The 23,893-nt window shown below is 38.6% G+C and overlaps 1 protein-coding gene across 2 annotated transcripts in view; it reads right to left on the bottom strand.

Annotated features, from left to right (window-relative positions):
• PPP3CA (protein phosphatase 3 catalytic subunit alpha) overlaps positions 1–23,893 on the bottom strand; it is a 330,774-nt gene that overhangs the window by 147,014 nt on the left and 159,867 nt on the right. For both annotated transcript variants that reach the window (XM_030313357.1, XM_030313358.1), the window contains exon 2: positions 17,892–18,092. In XM_030313357.1, coding sequence (XP_030169217.1) covers positions 17,892–18,092 — 201 coding nt within the window. The remainder of the gene's footprint in view (positions 1–17,891; positions 18,093–23,893) is intronic.

Raw genomic sequence — 23,893 nt, 5'->3', positions numbered from 1 at the left:
AGTCTCCCATTAGCATTATGTGGCCTCCACAAAACCCAGCTTTCTCAAATCTAAAGACATTTAAAGGTAATTATGAGGGAAGATGAGGGAAACATTTCCAGCCGTTAAACAAGGATAGTCATGGAATGGACAAACATCACACCTCGCAGGTCATTACCTGTGTCCTGCTGCCAGCTATGATGTAAGAAGCAGAAGAAAACTCCAGGTCAAGGACAAAACGAGAAGGACATTAAGGGCTTACTCTAGTTAAGGGTTAGTAGGGAAAAGTGAGTTAATGTGTGATCTACAGGCTAGGTTAGAGTAGAAAAACTCAAATTGAACACTGAAGAACAGCTGTTAAAACACTCTATAATTAAGGTTTTTTTTAATCTTTATTTTTGAGAGAGACAGAGACAGAGCACGAGCAGGGGAGGGGCAGAGAGAGAGGGAGACACAGAATCCGAAGCAGGCTCCAGGCTCTGAGCTGTCAGCACAGACCCCGACGTGGGGCTCAAACTTGTGAACCATGAGATCATGACCTGAGTCAAAGTCAGACGCTTAACTGACTGAGCCACCCAGGCACCCCATAAACACTTTCAATGTATATAAACATACATTAAATTCTAATAAAGGCAAAAGACACTAAACCGCAAAGGTAACGTTGACATGATCCAGAAGTAAAACCATCACTGTTCTACACACTGTTGTTCAGAAACAAACAGGTGACAGAACAAAGAAGGGCAGTGGGACATTGAGGAGGGACCGGGATTCTGGGCTTGACTCACACTAACCAGCAGTGAGTGACCTTGGCAGACTAGTGCCCTTCAGTTTCCTGATCTGTGAGGCTGGTAGCTGAAGTTCTCTCTCAATCTCTTCCAAAAACAAAATTAAGATGACTACTCACAGCAGGAAAATAATCACAGGAACAAAAATGCAAGTATGTTTTCAAAGTCAAGGATTTAATCATAGGGATGGTTATGGCCAGCAATCAGATATATGAGCAGGAACTTCCTTTCTTGTAGAGCTGGGGTGCATCACCCTCTTGGCACATAGATATGTTCGCAAACTCAGAAGCTCTCCAAACCCCATAATTTAGACATTTTTATGGAGGTTTCATCACACAGGCATGATAGATTATTAGCTCAATCTCTTGTCTCGCTCCCCTTCTAGAAGATGGAGGGTGAGCTGAAAGTTCCAAGCTTCCAATCATGGCTTGCTCTTTCTGGTGACTGGTCCCCACCCTGAATCCCTCCAGGAGCCCACTTAGAGTTGCCTCATTAGAACAAAAGATGCCCCTATCACCCAGGAAACTCCAAAGTATTTAGTGGTGCTGTGTGAGATGCTCCTATAACCCATGACTCAGAAAGTCACATGGGTTTTAGGAGCTCTGTGTCAGAAACTGGGGGTGGGAACCAAATATATATATCTCATTATGTCATAGTGACATATCAGAATAGATCACTTAAAATTCACAAATCCTTTCCCTTTTCACAATGCTTTTTTTTATATAGTTACCATAAAACCATTCCAATTAAAAAGCAGCTGATATTCTTATTGTTTATATTAGAGAAATATAAAAAAGAATATACTTAAAGAAGAAAAAGTACTTTGGTGAAACAGCCCTTCTATATTTTAAAATAAAAAGAAACACAACATGGGGAAGGGCAGGGAGGCTTTAGCTATAATAACACAGATTATTTTGTCCATGACAGAAGTCATTCTGGATATTGAAGAACTCATAAAAATAAAACCAGTCGTTCTGAAACGTTCAGGAAACCATCGTATGGTGGAAAGTGAAATCACACAATAACAAAAGTGGAGGTTATCTGTTGCTTTGACACAGAGATGTTTTGAAAGGGTGGCAAGAGGAAACCCTGATAAGGTTAATGAAGTATCTGATCAAGATAGTCACTTTGAAGTTATGCACTATGTATGTACTTTGAGTAAGAAACACACTCACAGAGTCAACACTAAAAAGGGCTTTGAGATCACTGCGAATAATCTTCTCATGAATTGCAGGAAGAAATCATTGTCAGAACTGGCACCATCTCCCTGGATTCCTGATTCACGCTCTGCACTCTTTCTCACAGCTTTTAGACAATAGTTTTCACCAGTATCATCATTTTTATCTTCCTTTTCCTGCTACTCTCAGAAAAGGGTATTCTTTTAGTATAGTAATGACAAGAAGATGCTAAACAAAACAACTACCCTTCAACTTGGAACTAAAATGCACGTCAAGTAACCCCTATGTGAATCAGATGAAAAGTGGAATTCGGAGGATAAAAAAGTACACCAAAAGACCCAACGACATAAGGCGAGTTTATATAAATCTTGAGTTGGATTTTTGAATTTTCCATCATAAATTCTTTTAATGAATTCTGATTTGCACCAAAAGGACAAATATGAAGTAAGCGCTGAATAAATCAGCAAATGTTTGATGTTTCTTACCAAAAATAACCGTTACATTTAGCAGACAATTAACACACTCCCTACAATCATGACTACCATTGTTCAGCGTAGGCTGCTACATACGGAGAAATACAATTTTTCTTTTCTTACTAAATATAAGCATCGTTATCTATCCACGTACAGAAGGTTTGGGGGGACGAGTGCATATGCATCGGTGTTAATGGTAATAAATGATAATTATCATTCACTGAGTTCCTACTACAAGTCAGGTGTTGTGTGAGGAACTTTTCATACATGGCCTCAAGTCTCACAGGAATGTAAGGTAGAAATCATTTCAACCATTTGCAAGATGAATAAAAGGAGAGAGAGATGTTAGGTAATGTGTCAGCGGCAGGAATAAAACATGTCTGTTTCATTCTCAGGCCAATGATCTGTCCGCTAGGAGGCAGAGTCTTATCCTGACAGCATTCCCATTACATACAGAATGTAGATGCTACTTGAAAAAACCTAGAACTCAAGGACAAACACATCCGTGCTCCATTTCAGTTTTACTTCTATGCAAATTCTATTTTGTGACAGTAGGATGGTGAATATTCCACAGCCTTAGCGTTAGGTCTTAAACGGAAAATCAAAATATGCCCAGAAAGGAACCTAATGTGTGTTTTAAAAATTTGTTTAAAATTATGATCCTTAATGACTCATAAAATAATTTATTCCCACCAGACACATACAGTCACACTGTCTCCGATTGACCTCTACCGGCTGGACTGTTGGTACCCTGCTCCCTTTTCAGTGGGCAAATCTGACTCTTCCTGATTCCTTTGATCAATCATAATGCTTTCTCTGCCATAACTCTTATTCTCTTTCCCTCCATTATTTTAACTGGACAATCACCCATCATGAGTCAACGCCCAAACCCATTCCAGTCTATCTTGGCAAGGGTCATGTCTGTTTCCATCATAATTTTACAACTAGCTCCTTTCTTGAAATGAGCATTTCTCATTACACTCACCCAGCCATCACCAAATGCAAGATAAGGCTCCCGAGCTGCTACCCGTCCCTCCGACATCCCTCATGTCAACAGAAATGTCTCCGTTAGCCTTCCTGGCCTAATTCCTCGGACTCAACCCAACTACACATGAGCGATCTCTGACAAATCTTGTCCTCGCCCTCAAAATTTGCATTCTTTAGGCACCCTCAGCTAAGAGATAATTACTTCTACGACTCGTGGCTAATTCCTGATGATTCTTACTTGGTCTGTGGAACCCAAGCCTGTTGGCTGCCACCAGCCAACTGGACGGGATCTTGCTGACCTGCCAATTTCCCAGTCTCTTCATCAGACTCCAATCCTCCACAATTTTCTTCCTTTCTTGAACTATCTCTAAAATAATCACCCACTCCAGTTCACTTCTTTCTCACTGTAGAAACTGAAAAAGTGCCCAACACATCACAGGCTCCCTTGTAGGTAATCTCAGTTCCTGGGAAAGGGTTTAAAAAAAAATATATCTGTAGAATTGGACCTAAGTTCCGTCCATAACCTCATTACTTTTTGGGAAAGGTTTGTCATCTTTTGGATACCACTCCAAAGAATCTATTGCTTGGCTGAAGAAGTTTGATTCAATAATAGAGTCATCTATTCATTGCTGAAAAACTTCACCTTGTTCCTGGACAATATCACTACTGACCTTGAATCTATGACTTGACACTTATAAGCAACTCAATACACTCTTCTCTATGATTACATCACTCTGGACACAGAGGGAACTGACTACTGCACTTTTGTCCCCCTAGTCCAACTCATGTCTTTGTCATAACTAGGAAGGTTCAAGAGGTGAACGAAGAAATTTTTTGCATTACCGCCACAGTGCTGACACCACTGAGGAAAGATGACAGATTCTAGGACTTTTGGTGGATCTATGAGGGCCTATGAAGTTGGGTATATAGATTGATTCGGCCTCTAATTTCTATCTCTCTGCTTATCTTCCTAGGTATTTCTCTTACCAAATGTCTCTGGGTTATAAAGTAGAGCAACTGTCACCACATCTCAACAGATGATTCAGCTGGTCCTTAATGAACAAAAGGTGACCAAATGAAAAATGGACTTCTGTTGTTCAGAGACAAAAAAAATGCATCCGCTTTCCTCGAATTAGAGGAGGGACTGACAAAAACTCTCTGATCAAACTTTAGACAGGCTCCTCTGAGCCCTCTTCTCATCCAGGCCTCATCCTTTGGACCCTGTCTTTAGCTTGCCAGTCCAGTGGTAGCAAGAATCCCCTTATCCTTGATAGCTGATCACCGTGGCCTGCCTTCAGCAAGAATCTGCCTACCCTTGATATCTCCTGTTAGTAATTTTCCATCCACAGACCTCCTTGCCTTGCTCTTTGGCCATCAATCCCCACTTGTCCTTGTATTCTCAGCTGAGTTCAGCTCTCTACCAGTCTCTTTTCCTCTCTGCAATAGATTAGGAACAAAATCCGTTTTTTACCACTAAACTGATGCCTGGCTCTGGTTCTCTTTGATGCATACTGTGGTCATAAGGAATATTAATAGACATTATCAATTGAGATAATGCACGCATTATCATAACAAATATTAATGAATGCCCACCATGAGGCAGTCACTATGTGATGTGGTAAGGATAAAATAGTAGGCAAAGGCTGACAAAGGGTTGGCTCTCCTGAAATTGATAGTCTAGTGAGGAAGACAAACCTTAATACAATGATCACACAAATAACATAATATCATTACGATAAATATTTTGAAGCAAAAGTGTACTGTACTTATATGGGTTAGTCAGGGAAGGATTCCCTGAAGACTAATAAAGTGACATTTTAGCTGAAATCTGATTATTTAAGATTATTGGCTATGTGTATAGGGGTGAGGGATATTCCAGAAAGAACGAACAGCAAGCACATGCCAAGTCTCTTATTGAAAGGGAAGATGGCACATTCAAGGGCCTGAAAGGAGCTGAACTGAAAGAATGCCAGTGTAGATAAGACACAGAAAATAAAGCGATAATGAGGGAAACAGGTATAGGATGAGACTGAAGATGTTTATAGACAGTGGAACATTCAAGACTTTCTAAACCATCTTAGGATTTGCAACTTGAAGCTAGGGACAATTGGACACCTTTGTATGTATGTATTTAGCGCAGGGTTTGTATCAGGGTAAATGCCCAATAAATAGAAACCTTAAAAATATATGAATCATCTTAATGTGTCAATGTATGGCATTTGTCTAATGTGTAACATACATTGCCTTACACAATAGACAAATACCATTTATCAGTGATTTTTGGCCCTAGGGTGGCCAGTAGAGGAAAAAAAAAAATCACTGGAAATGGTCAAATTGACTTGATTTAAATATCAGAAAGCAACTTCACAGTTACACATTATATAGGAAATGTAAAAAAAAAAAATCTAGATAATGTACCCTTTTTTGGTAGTTCCATGAACTGTTATTTAAAAACTCAATCACCCAAATTTGAAATGAAAATATGTTTCAGTCAGAATGATACTCAGCTGTCAAAAATGGAGAATTATCACTTGACATGGGGTGGCTGAACAAGGCCCACCCTCCCACATTTGAATTATTTTCAATTTTAAAAGACATCTTAATAGCTCATACTTCAGGTTTTATTTAAAAATTTTGGAGGTGCCTGGGTGGCTCAGTCAGTTAAGTGTCAGACTTTGGCTCAGGTCATGATCTCACGGTTCATGGGTTTGAGCCCCGTGTCAGGCTCTGTGCTGACAGCTCCGAGCCTTGAACCTACTTTGGATTCTGTGTCTCCCTTTCTTTCTGCCCCTACCCCGCTCGTGTTCTGTCTGTCTGTCTCTCTCTCTCAAAAATAAATAAACGTTAAAAAATAATTTAAAACAATTTTTTCATTCCCTCTCTTTTTTTTAATAAAGTTTATTTATTTTTTTAGTGATCCTTAGAGCCAACATGGGGCTTGAACTCATGACGCTGAGACCCAGAGTCACATGCTCTTCCCACTGAGCTAGCCAGGGGCCCCTTCATTCCCTCTTTCTAACTGAGGTAGCAACTGCATGAAACATGTCCATGAATCCAAAATTTATTTTTCTTTAATTAAAATTAAAATTAATTTGCAGTTTAGAAAGGATGAGCAGTGGAGAGCTGCTGGCATGAGAACCTTCTGCCTCCTCATTCATAACACAGCCCCCTCAATATTTACTTCTTCCATGCAAGGGGAAGTGTGATGTCTGCTAGAATATCCAGATTCATAGTTAAAAGCTCTCTGTGCCTCTAACCTCCAAATAACAGAATAGAACTGATAACTGGAATATTAGCTACCTACCAACAAAAGCAGCCATGACAAAGACGGGGCTGGCAATAATAACAAGGCAGCTACTATGTATCAGGCACTTGGTCTGAGGTTGTGGCTGCAGCAATCTACTTTGTCGGAGCACAGGCTTGAGACTAACACCTCATCTCTTCCAAGATCAGGAAGCTGAGGTTTACAGAGGTGAGAAAAAGCTGCCGAGAAGCTGCAACAGCTAGAAAGTTGCGGATCCAGAATGTGAATCTAGAGATCCATGATCTTTAACCCTGGTGCCACATAGGGTGAAAGTTAAGCTACTGTCACGTGGTCATTACTCAATGGCACCATCATTAAATGTGTCCCAGGTGATTGGCACAACAGAGATGAAATCACACCTCCTTCTCTCACCTCTTCTCATTCCATTTTTTTTTCCTCTGTCTTTCTTGTTTTGTTTTGTTTTGTTTTTTGTTTTTCTCAGATAAACTGGCTGGACCAGAAATTTAAGTAAAATCTGAGAATGCTGAACAGCCCACGGAGAGAAAAGAATCTATAAATTGCCTCACTGCTGCCATGGTCTCAATGTACTAAGCTAACCAGCCACAAATCACCTGAAAGAGTCTAAACTATATATATCATGCTTTTTGACATTTCCTTAGTTCAGGTTCTCAAGTGGAATGGATATTTTATATCAATAGTGCAGACAATTAACTTTCTAATTTCCACTTAGCTTTGATACATATTTAATAAGCATTACCAGCTTATCTCTTGAAGAAGGCAAAGAAAGCAGTAGTTAAAATTAAGCCAAGGTCCACCTTTGAAGGAATTGGCCTTTAATGTTTAAAACATGAGGAAGAGAATTTTAAATGAAAGATTTGTTTCCTGTTTATGATGATCTGCAAATCTCCTATTCATCACATGATATCCAAATGCTCAATCAGGTTTACCATTTGAAAATGAAATGAAAAACATATGTAATTAGGATTTTAAAGGGGATGCTTGGGTATCTACAAATTTCTGTGAGCTAAATTGAGTTCCTAAAATTGGAGCCTGATTTTCAAAGTCATTTTTTTTTTTTAAGGAAGAATCAGATTATGCTAACAAAGACCAAAGCACACAGGCATATTACTTTGAGAAAACAGAAAGTAAAGTACAAAAGATCCTTTGTTTGCAATGGAAACAAACGTCTTGCAAGTCATTTCAACAAATATTCGCCTTCATAAGCAATGAAGGATAAAGGCTCTGATGGCAGTGAAAAGTACAGCTAGATGTATCGAACACATACCACCAGATGGCATCTCAAATCACACAGCACGCGCAGAGATCGTGAGAGTCAATGACTACGTTTCTGAAATGGAATGAAATTCATGAATTCCAAATCGATTTTTGAATATCAAAATGTCTGACATTAATCATAAAATCCAAAGAACACCACAATAACACTGTTGCCAATGTAACAAAGAATATGAATCTGAGGAGAAAGGCACTGTAAGTAAAATGGTGACCTTAATGTCAATTTTTATTTTAAAAAATTACAAATGAAGCCGTAACAGACAAAGTTTGGTTAATAATTGTATCTTTCCTTCACTTTTACCTGCAATTGTCTTTCCCACTAATCCTAATTTCACTAATTCACAGGGCTTTGTTCATTGCAAATACGAGGAAAGACAGTTCAGAAGAGAGCATTAGAAAAAAAAATTAAGAAAAGCTTAAAGAAAGAAAAATAGAGGTCACATTTCTTTTCGCCTACATATAAGACTCTAATGAAGTTGAAGTTCAAAAGCCTTGGTGTCCAAACCTTAAATATCTTAAGGAACAGAATGGAACAATGCTGTTATGTCTAACACTGGCTAATATATGGACCACGGAATCAACTATAAACAGAAAGGAATTACGGAGAAGCATATAATACACCAAACTGAAGTCAAAAAGTGACCAAATGATAGCAGGAATTCAAGTTTTGTTCAGAATATTAAAATACAATGTTGTTTCATAAAAATCTCTGAAAAGGATTTAATTACTCCCTGGAGAGTGGGGTTGGTTTGTTGTTTTTTTCTATTGTCATATAATCTTTAAAATCCTATTTCTACAAAATACATTTTATCAGAAATGTTATTTTCATATGATAAAAGCAACCTGAGGGAGACTTGGTACGAGTTTGTAATTTTCTTAGAGATTGTATATATATATATTACATTTCTTTTTCAATGTTTAATATTAAAAAATGAACACTGAACTTTTTTGATAGGTTTTTTGGGTTTTTTTGTTTTTTGTTTTTTGGTTTTTTGTTTTTTTGTTTTTTACCTCCTCCGAAGATTGACTTACATCTTAAACCTCTCCATGGATTTTCACGTTATGTCATGAGACAATGTTCACTCCCTGATGCTGTTGGAGAGCTGGACAAAATAGTAGAGGGACAAGTTATCTGTACCCCCCATCACAAGAAGAGCCAGGCCAGGACCAAACTGCCGAAAGGCCTTCTCTCAGGGAGTATATCTTAACATTAGCAAGAATGAATGCATGGAAGTAATTAATATTTTAAATGATACATTTTATAGGCCAAGGCAATCATTTTAAATAGTAGCAAAACATCTGCCTCAAAATTTAATAGTGTTTTTCTGTTACTACATAGATTCTTCAAAGAGAAACTACTTCTGACAAGCTCATCTATTTTATTTATCCAGTATCTTGTGTGTCCAAAATCCTCCACTTAAGACACAAATCAGCCAAACAGCTCTTCGGGAGAAAAGAACAGAATAAAAAGATAACGGCCAATTTAAACGATTACACTGGCACACATAATCTATGGATACATACTCTTGTTTTAGAGGTGCCTATATTTTTTCATTATATTATTTTCATAATTTACAACATGCAAATCAGCAGTGCATTTGCATTACAATTATTGTGAAACAGAGGAATATTCACAAAACCATAACACGAGATCTATGTTCTCAGATGTTAACATTTAATGGGATAATAGCATGAAACGATAAAAAAGAAAAAAAAAATCAGTACAATACCATTAAATGCCACGCTCTATGATTATTTCCAGATTTAATGATTCCACAGACCTGGAAAGTCAACTTCTACCCCAAATAAAATGGGAATAGACACAGTTGAACTGTCTGGGCTTTAATACTAGTTCTGGCACTTTTTAGCTGAGTAAACTTAGATATGATACTCAACTCCACTGAGTTTCACTTTCCTCATTTGTAAAATGGAGCTGATCACAGTGCTTCTTCCTTCATAGGGTTGTGTGAAAACTAAGACTTAAAACTAAGAGTAACAACTAAGATTTACAGTGTTTATAACAGTGACTGGGAAGAAACAAGAACTTAAATATTAGCCTTACCACAAAATAACTCATTAATTCATTCCCCAAAAGCCTATAAAAAAACAATTACCATCTACTATCACCATAGTTCCATATGCAAAAAGAAAGTATGCTAACTAAATTGAAAAAGATAATTTCACTCTGGTCCAACAAAAACTTTGCCATAAACCAGTACCAGTCTGTGACCAGTATTTGGGAATGTCCATTGAAACCTATAAACATTACTGGCTCACAAGAAAGTAAAAATCAATGGAGTTTGCAATGATCAGGGACAGGTCAATAAGCAAATGTAACAGGAGAGGGGATTGGATACATGGATACAATCTGGCTAGACAAAAGGAAAAGCATCTACATTTTTCCCTGGAGGTACCTAGGAAGAATGCTCTTCCCTTAGCTAGAAGGATTCCAGTGTTATTTGAAATATTCCTTCTCTTCTCTTAAAGCCACGGTAATGTTGATTATAATATATGAATATAGTTCAATCGTCTCCCAAACCATCAGAATATTAGTATTGCCAGGGATAAGTTTCAGACTTTAAGGATAATAGTTTGAGGGATTTTTATGTGTCCATGAAAACAACTACACACATCGCCTTATCAAGGGTGCTAAAATACTATTTGTGACAAGTACTGATTCCTGGCAAACTCAAAAGGACTGGATATGCTGCATCTTAAAGCAGAATATCTGTTCATGAGAATTACCGTGTAACTGTAATTACTGTCAAATGCTTGCTCTGGACGGTGTTACATGTTTACTGATGTTAACAGATTATTACTGACTTGTTTGTTACACGGGAGTGCTGAATTATTATGGCTCAGCTATTTTTCATATGATACCGTATTCATTACCAAACAAGTCCCTTAAAGATGCTTTTGATCTCAGTCTTCCTCTTTTTTTCCTTTATAAACTGTCCCAGCCTTAGCTTCCACAGTCAACTCTCAGAGAGCTTGTAAAGAAACGTACTACAAAGGTTTTCCACTGAGAAAAACTGCATAAATTCTGTGCCCCAAATATGCCAAGCACTATTGTTTTGCCTCTCCTCCCCTTGTACTACAGCAATACATTTTTACATAAAATATAAACAATTCTAATGAACCATCAACATTTTTTTTCTGTTTCTCAAGAACATTTAATAGCATTCTTAGCATGCTTTCTTCAGTGATAAGCAAGAACAAATTCTAGTCAAATGAACTGAAAATGCCTGAATGTTTTGAAACTTGCACAGAGGTAGAATAGTGTATATAATATATCATGAAATCTAACCAGGAGTTATGTAGATGGATGCCTGTTCAAAACAAGGTTTTCAGCTTACTAGCTATGAGACGTCGGACCAGTCACTTAAACCAGTGGTTCCCAAAGTGTGGTCCCAGATCAAGGGTATCATCAGCACCCGGGAAACTGTTAGAACTTCGAAGTCTCAAGCCCTCTTCCAAACCTACTAAATCAGAAACTCTGGAGGTGGGATCAGCATTCTCTGTTTTACAAAGCCCTTCAGGAGATTCTCACCCACCCCCGATTTTGAGGAACCCTGACTCAAACTTCTGAGACTCCCTTTTCTCATTTTTAAGATGGTTTTCCTAAAACCAACCTTGCAAACCCAGAGAGGTAAACACTTCAGGGAAAAGGACTCTGGCTCTCATGCAGTGACCTGTTATCAACATTATCATTAAAAAAGATTTTTGGGGGGGCGCCTGGGTGGCTCAGTCGGTTAAGCGTCCGACTTCGGCTCAGGTCATGATCTCACAGTCTGTGTGTTCGAGCCCCACATCGGGCTCTGTGCTGAGAGCTCAGAGCCTGGAGCCTGTTTAGGATTCTGTGTCTCCTCCTCTCTCTGCCCCTCCCATGCTCATGCTCTGTCTCTCTCTGTCTCTTAATAATAAATAAATGTTTAAAATTTAAAAAAAAAAAAAGATTTTTTTAATCAAGGATCAAAATTAAGGGGAATGAAGACTTAAAACTGATGGGCTACTGCCACAGGCTGGGGCTGAATTGTGCTGACTGCCAGCAGTGGGCTGGGTACCAAAATAGGCCTCTGGCTGCAGGGAAGGCCCTTCAGTTCTGGCCGCTGAAATCTAAGTGGGCAAAATGCCCCACAAGTAATATTTTATCCCCATATAAACTAAGGCCATGTTAGGCTTTGATAGTGACAAATGATAGTACGAAGAGAATAAACACTGATCTTTTAGGTCTCAAAAGACACTGAATTCTTATCCCCACTTAACTCTCCCCAGAGTAAAGGCATGGGGAATTCTCCTAATTGACGTCAGCTGCTGTAAGGGAAGGAATGCCATGACCTTAAACTTGGCCACTGGTCCACTCTCACATCCAGGAACAAAGCCAGAGGGTTCTCCTGGCAACTGTCTGACATGCTAAATGGCAGGCACAGCCACTGAGGGAATCCTTTGCTGCCCCAGGGACAAATCCCCCCTTGCAGGAAACAGACAAACTAGAGAGATTAGCAGTTTGCCCAGCTGATGCTGGCCTCTCCCCTCGGCCCAGAGAGCAGAAAATGAGTTCTAAATCACTCTCGTCAAAAACCTAGGCTTCTGGTCTGCTTTTGCTTTTCTAAATGAGGAAACTGTTCTCTGCTAAGTCCAAGGGAAAACAGGAAAGTATGAGAACTCCAAGGAGAAATGTAGTAAACTGGGTCCTTGCATAAACCATGTTACCCTGTTCAAGAAGTCTTTAACCAATACTGATTTTTAAGCACAAACTAATCCTATGTTTTAAGATTAGTATTAACTAGCATTTTCAAAGGAGCTGTATTCAAAATCATATCCAACCCTCCTATCCTGCCGAAGGCATCATCTTGGTTTCCCTGGGCGAGTATGAGAGGTTCCTAACCAAAGCCCCTCCCGAGTTCCTTCTCTAGTCCACTCATCTCTTCCAGGATGAAACTTGATTATGTAACTTGCTGCTCAAAGACCCCTAGACTCTCCGGTGCCTGTACAACAGTCTCGGAATGTTTCAGTGCTGCCTAAGAGAGACTCACATCCAAACCTGACATTCCGACCTCTGTCTCGCCCCACCCTCACCCTCACATCCTTCTGAGACCCAGGTTTCCCACAGAAAACCTCCAAAAACATGTCTTAACCACATTACCGAAAACACTAGCGCCTTTAACACGCTGTTGTCTTGGCTCCGAATCCCCTTCCCGCACTTTTTCACGTAGTAAAATTTTACTTCTCAGATGTGATCCAGTTCAAATATCATGTAATCTGTCAAAATGTTCCTGGCTTTCCTGCATTCCTTCTTCTAAGTTCCCACATGAGTTTGTAGGCACCTCCATTACAGTTCTTAACAAATGATTTAGTGATTATCTGTTTTTGTATCTGGCTCCCCAACTAGACCTTGAGTATTCTGGTCAAGGACTCCACCTCATGTGCCTAACCTTCTAAAGAGTTCCTAACCTTCTAAAGAGTTCTCAGTCCCTAATGAAGACAGGATCTCAGCTATTTAACTGTTTCTTTCACTCAAAGATGGAATATAATAATCAGTGGGTTCTTTCAGGGAAACCTTAGCCATTTAGAATATAGGAAGACTTTTGGATTTAAGTTAACTATATCCATCTGGATACTTCTTAATTGGCTTAAATGAATCTGGATCGTATCTTGTGATTTCACCAACAGTTTGGTGTACATATCTTTGGGCAAAATATCGCGTTTAGTTATCCTGTTCTGAGCCCCTGGAGAGCACAGACCAGGTCTTATTCATCTGTATATAACCCACACCACCTATACAAGGTAAATGCTCACTAAATGTTCATTAAATTGAATTCCCAAAATGAATTGTATCTTAGTCTGGGCTGCTTCAACAGAATACTGTGGATGGCGTACCTTTAACAACAAACGTTTCTCACAGTTCTGGAGGCTGGAAAGTCCAAGATCACAGTGATGGCATATATTCAGCGTTTGGTAAGGACCCTATTTCTGGTTTGCAGAAGGCCATCTTCTTACTGTATCCTCGGGTGGAGGAGAGAGAGAGAGAGAGAGCTCTCGTCTCTTCCTCCTCTCATATATGCACTAATTCCATCATGGAGGTTCCACCCTCATGACCTCATCTAAATCTAATAACCTCCCAATGGCCCACCTCCAAACGCCATCATATTGGGGATTAGTGCATCAATATCTGAATATTGGGGTGTGGGCACAAACATTCAGTCCATACCAAGTTGCCACACTGATATTTGGCCGCATGTTTTAATGATCCATTTGTGTATTACCAATAAACAAAGATAAATTCAACTAAATTTTCAAAAAAAGAATCAAAGAAGGGAATACTTTCCTTGACAACATGCCTTGAATACAGAAATACATTCTTCAAATTAAATGTCTAAAACAGTTACCATTCTAATCAGGCAAGTTAGTTTACAGAAAAGAGCAAAACATGCTTCATACCTCCTTTGTTTAGTTTGGGGACCCATGGCTACTTGTCACCTCTACTCTCATGGAGAAGGTTACTGGTTTATCTAAATCTACCTCCAGGAGGGCAAGGTGCACAGTGTTGTCTCTCCTCTAGAGGGACACATGCGAGGGGTTCAGGTTGGGACTAGGCAGCTTCCTGGTTCTTCTGCCCCAAAGTAAAACGTACAGAATTTGAAAGGAGAAAAAAAAAAAAATCCTAAATCAATACAAACCTTTCATTACTATGGAAATACTTCAAGTGGGGGGAAGGGGATTTGGGCAGCTCTGTACATTAAAACATTAAAGACCCGCTATAAGAATGAAATAATGTCCAGATGTCAAATAACTAGAGTGCTAATTTCTAGATTTTTCTCAAAATGGGGGAAAACCATGGCACAGATGTTAGCACGACTTTTCTCCTAGCATTTGAAAGTTCTCCTAACATTTTTATGAATAAAAATTAGGACTAGGGAAGACTAGAGGGAAAGTGGGTGAGGGGCTTTTGTGTATAATTACAAAATATTTGCCATTTGTTCCATTTTGAGAGCTTACATTCCTACTCCATTTAAAGGTGAATTCCACGTAAGAAGTTACTGGTCAATTTCTACCAGGACTCACTCACCTCGCCATTTTCAGGAATCTCACATAGGCGTGCAAGAGACTATTTCTAATACCGCTCGAAAACCACCATGTTGTCAGGCTTCCTGCTTTTCCCACTACGTTAAACGTCCTCACTTCTTTCCTCTTACCCTTTTACACAGGTTCTCATTTGTAACTTTTAACTGTATTTTTCTTCTTCTCCCCCTCCTCTTCTTCCCTCTCCTCTGAATTAAGTTTTCCATTGTTCCTAAGTATGGAGCTCTGAACTACATAGAGAACACTCTATCCTGAAGATTTTTAAATGTGAACTATGCCTTTCACTGCATAGCCTAGTATTGGTAATAAAGTACAACCTTACTGATTCAGTCATCCAAGCAGCAAATATTCTAAATACAGAAATAAATATTATACTGTTGGTTCAGATTCTTATAAGAAGTATCTTGAAACACAAAAAGACTGTAATTTTCTCTGATCAGTATATCCTGCTTTCATTTTGCAATTCTGCATGCTTCAGCTTCTGCTCAGAAACTCATGGGTTAGGAAAATGAAGCTACAAATTTAGCTTTCTGGTGGATTATATGCAAAAGGTTTTTCCTTTTTCCCTTTTACCCAAATGTTAAAATCATTTTTTTTCTAGCTCCTTTGTCACTATGCTCCATATCCTTATGTTCCCAGAAAAGAGGAAAAGAGATCACTACAATGGAATCTACTAGAGGTTCTTTGAGATCCTGCCTTTGTTATGAACTATAAACACTCCTCTAGAGAAAAGTTTTTCCTGCTTGGATTATATTTCACTAGTGCTACACATTCTGTGATATCTCCAGAGCTGCCTCTATCACTATTTAAAAAGCTTTGGGTTTTTTTCTCCCTCAGGGAAAGATATACATAATTGAGTCCTGATTTCCAGTGTCTTCCTATCTATATCCCAAACTTTGCCAAACCATCAGCTAGGATCTCACTAGAACACAACCAGGTGTGATGTATAGTGAACATGGAGGCAATTAGTTCCTGGACTCCAGAAGGTTTCCAGAATAAAACATCATAAATCTGACTCTTCCAGAATCTTCTCTTTGTGTTCTTTCAGGACAGACCCTAATCAAACAAAAGAGCTGACTGCATCCCAGAAAATACATTGCCCGAAATATCTATTTTCATGTGTCTTTAAGTTATAATCATCACCTCCATTATCACCTCCTGGGCTCATTCGTGAATTTAACATGAATTCTTCACTGCAAGTCACATATTATCATGTGAAATGGAGAAAAAATAAACTCATAGTAAAATATCAAGCTATTCCTTCTTAATAAAAACAAATAAGCTTAATGATAAAGATGTCATTTAAAGCTAATATTTTATCATTAATTTATAAGGGGAATTTATATTCAATTTTTAAAGTAGTTTTTTTTTTTGTTTGGTTTGGTTGGGGTTTTTGTTTTTTGTCTTTTTTGGTTTTTTTTTGCTTTTTGCTGGTGGCTTCCAAGCTAATATTTAGATAAGAAAAAACTCCAGTATTTTAGTATCTAATAAAGTAAAGCATGTTCACATTTGTTTTGTCTTCATTTTTTCAGTGTCTATGAGTTGGAGATAATACAGCATGACTCCATTTTAACACACAGAAAATGGGGTTCACAGGGATACACACAGAGTGAACCCGTGGCTTCATTTACTCACCACTGGCCAAAAGGGAGCTAAAACCATTGGAGTTAATTTCTCCTGTTGCCTGGCCCCAAACACATTATTATTTTTTTTTTAATTGCATCGCCGACCAAAAATGAAACAAGACTGTCCATTTCTTTGGAATAAGAACGATTAGGGACATTATGACCAAGGAAGATCTGGTCTGGTATTCTAGAGACCTTGTCTTTCTCTTAACAGTAACGTTCAAATATACCATTGAAGTCCAATCACATAAGTAATACAAATTTGGAAGAAAGAGGCAATCAGTAGTATAAGCGAAATATTTTAAAATATCCCCTTTATTTTGAAAAGGACAGTATTCTGTGTCTAAATGTTTTTCCTTTGCCAGAATGGTAATAATGAAGGAGAAAAGAAATGTCTTAGTTTTTCGAAAAATGAAAACTTACAAGTTTAGCAAACTCCACAAAGAATAGATCAAAAGTCTCTACTATTTGACCCTCTACACCATACAACATTTTTTTGACAAGATTTAATTTTTAGGGACTAAGAGAAGTTACACTTATGCAAAATATATATTTGTCTGTAAGAAGTAACACATCAAAAAACTCACATAGTAAAGACATTTTCTAGGCACAAAATACTCTTAAGAAGGCATGAAATTTGGCTGCTCCCTAAACTTCAGCGGTTCTCAAACTTGAATGTGCATCAGAGACTTCTAGAGGACTTGATGAAACAGACTGTGGCCTCACCCCACAGAATATAATTTAGTCATTCAGGGTGGGGCCTAAGACTTTACATTTTATAAGTTTCCAAGGAATGAGATGATAACACTAGTCTGGGGCACGACATTTTGAGAACCACTGCTTTAACTCAGTGATGTGCTCAACCACTGTGGAAGTCTCAGTGTACCTTGTCTAATCTTTCCCAACAAATATGTTGTGTTCTCTGTGCCAGTTAGTGTTTCCGCAGACAAACAAGATGACCTCTAAAATAAAGTGTTATCTTTATCACCTCTGAGCTGTACAACACTTCTTAAAGCATCACAACCTTTTAGGTATTTAACACATGAAATAAAAAATATCGTGACATAATTATAATAGCTTTGCTTCTTAACGTACACATTTGACAGTTGGAGGGTAAGATGAATACTGTATTCGAAGACTCATTGGTATCTAGGATTCTTTGATTTGATGTTAAAAACAAAGTAAATGGGTATAAGCAGGCAGTCTCCATCCTGAGGACTTACCTGTGACCGGTGCATCGATATCCAGCAAATTTTTTTCCTGTCGAAGAATTGAGGCCCCCTCTGTTATTATTCTCAATGCAACACTCTCTTCCAGCCTGCCCTCCTTCATGAGATGTGCCTTTAAGATATCCACACGAGGCTTCCCATCGTTATCGAATACTTCTTTTGCTGTAAGTCGGTGACTTGGAGGAAATGGGACAGCTGAAAGGGAAAAAATCAAATTGTTACATTAGCTAAACCCAACAGAAGTTTCAGTAATAACTGCCAAATACCTTTCTCTACCACTAACCACTTATTGGAGTGTTTTCAAAGTTCCCATATTAAAATACAACAAAAGGCTACCAAAAAGTAAAGATTGCCTTCTTTCTTTGATTCTAGATGCAATGCGATTGCTGAAAGGAATCACTTGCTGATTCACCCAGTCCCGATCTCTTGCATACGAGATCCTGATTAAGTTTAATAGAGCAAAAAGATAGAGGTGTTTCTGTTAGGCAAGAATCAATTCAACAAAAGAAAATAGTTTCCATATATCCAACCATAACTAACCCAGGAGATGATGTTTCCCCACTGGGAAAAGGTCTGCCAGACCAGATTTATCCCTCCAACTAAAGTCACACCTCAGAGTAAACTGATTGACTCACTGTTTAAGAACAGAGCAAGAATCCGAGAGCAAAAAGGTATAAATGCACTGATATTAAACAGGAAATCAGGATCCGTGTGTGCATGTGCCAAAGGGTCATCTTGAACACTGAAGGGCAATATGGTGTCAGGGAGGAGATGCAAGTAGTTAGAAATATGACATAATGACAAATTCAACTCACCACTCAGACTCAGAACCAACCATTCTCTCTTTCGACCATACCCCCATACCTCAACAGTTAAGAAGCTCTCTTACAGCTACTGTCATTCTTCACATCTGTGAATACATTCATTCACTCATTCAGCTGGAGGATATTCACTAAACTCCTACAATGTGCCAGGACATCCAAAGATCCACGGTTAGAGATGGTATCATGAAGGTTAAATTTCTAAGAAATGGCCAATGAGCCCCTTCATTGAGGCTGTCATTGTTTGTCTATTTCACATGAGCATTCATTACTGGAAAACAACTCAGAGATCTGTTAGAAATCTCTCAAAGGACCAGAAACACAGTTTCATGAAACTTTCCTCTGCCATATGCAATAGCCATATGCATTAGAACATCTCCATATAATGGTTCCTCTTTTAGGAAGAACACTTGATATTAAGAAAGAAACCTAGACCCCTTATTTCTTAAAAGTTTCTCTCAAAGAAGCAAGATTTATGGCAAAGCTATAGCAAGAAACTTTGTGCAATCTCACAGCATGGATTTGTTATTCGAGAGAAATTGTAAGTACTTAAAAGAAAAGAAAACTCAGGAAATTAACCTGTACTAATGGTGCAACTTGATTTTCTTAATAATCCAAGCATATCTATTTAACTAAGCTGCCAAAATGAAGTGGCAGAAGGAGACTAAGCGGATAAGCATGAGGCTTTTGCGGTCAGATGAATCTGAGTGCAAACCTTGGCTTTGTCCACTCACCAGTTTTATGACCTTGGGCAAGTGAAATCACCTCCTTTAGCTTCAGTTACCTCACCTGCAGAGTGGGGATTACATCTATCTGAGCGTTGTTATAATAACTAGAGTACACAGTAATATTAGCAGCGAACATTTATAGAGTGTTTATCTTATGCCAAGTATTGTTTGGGTAATAAAGGCCGACATGACAGTAAAGCTGTAACATGAGTAAGACACACATACATGTGTTTACATATAAATGTACTTAGTCCTCATAACAATACGGTGGGGGAGAAACTTGAAGCTTAAAAGTATTAAGCACTTTGCCCAAGACAATCACCTGACCATTTGTACGTAGACCCAATGAGTATAAACTCCAGCAGTCTGATGCCAGAATACCCGTGTCTACAACTTCCCTACACGGCTTCTCAAAAAGAACTTAAGACAGTGCTTAAAAATTGTAAGGTCACGAGGAAATTGCTTTTGAAAACTGAAATTCTAACAAATACTGAAAGGTGTTTCTTAGAAAGACTGCTTTCATTTTCAAAAATTATTTGGGGCAGCTTATAATAGAATACATAATACAAAAGCATGACGGAAAATAAAACACAAAATGCAGAATGCCAAAGCGTAGTGGATAATAACAAGAAAACGCAAGAACTAAACAAGGAGGAGAAAAAAAAGAAGAATTTAGGTCATTAGACTTCAGGCATTTGGGGATTTTGTTCATCTTGTTCCTTTCCCTCCCCTGCTTTTCCCTACCTAACAGATACGCTTGGTAAGAAAACATGGAAACGTTTCGATGGCCCTGTGTATTTAGGTGAGTCTTTATGTACCATTTGAAATTAGAAAATATCTTACCTGGCAACTCCTCCAAATTCCCCAGATATATATTGGGGAATGGAAAGGAAGAAACTTCAAAAGGATGCTTGGAGTATGGCTAAGAGCTGACTTTTTTTTTTTTTTTTTTTTTTGAGTTAATTCCCAGGGTAGGAGTTGGACAACTGTGAAGGTTTACAATCCTCAGGCAAGAATCCTAGGAGCACAGCAGGGTAGGAGGCTGATTTGTTATCAGGCTTATAAAGGCAGTGGGTCTCTGCCACCCTGTACTAGCTGGCCTTCTTAAACTTGAGCTAGATCAAAGAGTTAAACCTGAAAGAGTGGAAGCCTTTAGAAGGTGAGAGGCAAAGGGAGCGCACCTGAGCCGCATCACCTTCATGAATTAGACTTTCTCCAAGTCCCTAGGCTCTCTCAAACACCAAGATCACTGTAATAAAAGCTGCTCCCTCTTCGACACCAATCTTTTATCTTCCAGTAATTGCTAATTCTAGGTAATCGGCTAAGGTAAAGCCACCTGCTCTGAAATACAGGCTCTGGTTCCAAATAAACAGGAGCAAAAAGAGAGGGAAAAGGCCAACCAGAGGGCTCTATTTCCAACTGGATGATAGGGAAACTGATGAGATGGGGCCTGTTACCAGATAAACAGATGGTAAGGCCCCCAGGGAACCGAGATGTGCAGCAATGATGCCAAGGTTTGAATGCAGAGATGCTGTAAGCCAGAGAGAAGTTTTCTGGGACAAAAATAAGAGTGGGCTAATATTTGTGAATCTGTACACGCTTTGGCTTCATAAAGAAAATACTAGCTTTACAAAGGTCATATTCATTTGCTTTCTCTGTTCACCTAGAGTCCTCCATGCAGATGGGTGACAAGTACCAAGCAAAAACTGCTTCGACCAAAGAATCCAATGTGCTTAGAAAACAAGCCTTTCATTAACTCATAAAAATGGCTACACCTGATATAATAAAATTGGAGTTCCCCCTCCCTCCGTTGCTTTGAGTATTACAAGTTGCTTTTATTGGTACGAGAGTACACCAGGATTGAAGTAGTTAAGTTTGTGCATGCTAATAAAATTTAGAAGTATCTGTTGATATTTGGCTGACTCTTGCTGAAACGATTTTGTTATAATTGTCCATTAAGTATGGAATATGGTGCAATAATAGTCTTCTTAGAAGTAACCCGAAAGTAGATAGAATCACTCTCAGCTTTTTTCACTCCACAATTTCCACTCAATGTCACTTTTTCCCCCTCAAATATAACAGCAAAGTCACTAAAATTTAGGGTTATGTACATCCTCGACTGACTTCAAGCAAATTACACCAATGGCTTTAAAGGCAAACAAGATACTGGACCAGGATTGTGTTCCCATGTCATTGATGGTGGAAATCTGCCACAGACTGATTTCCAATGAACAGGATATGATCTCATTTTTTCCCCTATTTGTTGATGCCACCAGAATGTTCATCTACCTGATACAGAGAAAGGTTACTAGCCTGGGAACCAAAATCATGTGTATCCAATATTGGCATCTATGTAATAATTACTGAAGTTGTTGTCAATTATTCATCCATCAGAGAGAAACACATTCCAAGTCAGAAAAGCCCGGTATCCAGAGTTATTCTAGCCCTAGGTTCTGGCTGACCACGGGGACCACAGCTCTGAAAGAGTCAGGTGTCTCCTCCTCTGATTTGGGCAAGATCAGTTTTAGATGACGGCTATGCACCTCAGTAGTCATAAGTGGTCTGCTCTCACTCTGGAGTATATCTAGGTATTTGAGGTTTCTGTTCCGCAAATCCGACCCAGATTAACCACTATCAAAGCTACTCCTACTATTTGATGGGAAATATCCAAGAGTCACTGCCATGGTGATACCTTCATTGGAAGAGCAGGACACCTGCTGCCTGACCTCTTCCTGGAATAGTCTTACAGATGCTGCAAGAAAGAATCACAGGCAAAGAAAACGTTTAGCCTAGTGATTTTTTCAAGCCTTTGTTTTGCTTCATTTTTTTAGTAAAAAAAAAAAAAAAAAAAAAAAAAAAATGACACCTCAAGTATATCCAAAGGAAAAAAGAGCCTAAAGCGGCTCACTTCTCTTTCTTCCCTATGATCACTGTTAAGGTACGCTCACAAAATCCTGGGGTTCTTTGGAGCAAAATTAGAAAACTCTTAATAACTCAAAATTAGAAAACTCAAAATGAGAAGTCTTAAGTTAGACTGACCCCGGACAGCCTCATATGAAAAAAGAGGAAACTGATGTTCAGAGTGGGGTTAAGTGAATGCTACAGGGACACAGGATTTTTCAGCAGCAAACCCAACACTAAACTTCAGGTCTCCTGGTTTGTACTCCAGCACTTTACCCTGTAAATCTGTTCTGTCCAATTGACTAGCAACATATGGTCGCCGAACACTTGAAAACCACCTGGTCCAAACTGAGATGAGCTGTATGCCTACAAAATATGAACTGGATTTAGAGCACCTGATATGAGAAAAAAAAAAGAGTGTAAAATATCTCATTAATATTTGTATGTTGATTACATGCTGAAAGAAGATTTAGGATATATTGGACTAGATAAAATTTATTAATATTAACTCCACTTACTTCTTTTATTTTTTAATATGGATACTAGAACATTTAAAACTATACAAATGGTTTATACTAGATCATGATTGGACCATGTCGCATCCTTCTCAAGGAAGTAGGAAAATAGGGAAGAGTGAAAAGTATATTCTGTAATCTTTCTTCTTTTCTAACTTTGGTTCCTACAAAACTCCAAACTGTCTCAAAACTGACTGCACGCTGGAATCACTTTTAAAAGTGAGTGATGCTGAGGGGCAATGTCTAGAAATTCTGATTTAACCTGTCTAGGGTAGGGCCAGGGCAGTGGCACGGTTTTAAGGAAACTTGGGGTGAGCTGATAGGAAATCCAGACTGAGATTCACGGATCTATACCATAAGTAAAGGCATACAAAATGCCAGGCAGTTTAATTCCCACCCCCCAAACATGCTCCACAATGTCAATCAACCATAGCAGATACACTATTTTGCAAGTCCAGACACGTTTATTCCACCCCTCTCTGTAATCAGAATGTGTACAGAAACAGCTCTTGTCCCATATTTCATGTGACTACTGTCTGCACCAGGGCTGTCCAAGATATTTATGTTGACACATGTTAAGAGACAGCTTAAGGATATCACATGTCAAACACAACTTAAAACACGTTCTGGCCTGACCTCCGTAAATTGGCACTCCATTTCTCCCTCGTGGACATTGGTACATGTCACAAACTACTGTTCTAATCAAACCACATCAATCAACCAACCAATCAATCATCAAGCACCTACTAAGCACCTACTATGTATTGTATTCAACACAAGGCAGTGAGAAGGACTAGGGAGAAGTAGGCAACAGAAAACAAATATTAGCAGAACCAGACTCCGAAGAGATTATCATGTGAGATATATATACATACATATATATATATATATATATATATATATATATATATATAAGTTTTTGCTTGAGATACCTGGAAAAGCATTAAACTGCAAAACTGAAGAACAAAAGTTAAAGAAAATGAGAGACAATGTAATATGTAAGGGAAAAAAATTGTCTTCATCTACTTTAT

The sequence above is a fragment of the Lynx canadensis genome, chromosome B1, assembly GCF_007474595.2.
Source record: "Lynx canadensis isolate LIC74 chromosome B1, mLynCan4.pri.v2, whole genome shotgun sequence".
Taxonomy (NCBI): Eukaryota; Metazoa; Chordata; class Mammalia; order Carnivora; family Felidae; genus Lynx; species Lynx canadensis.
Note: the sequence above shows the minus strand (reverse complement) of the source record. Positions and strands in the feature narration are given on the sequence as shown.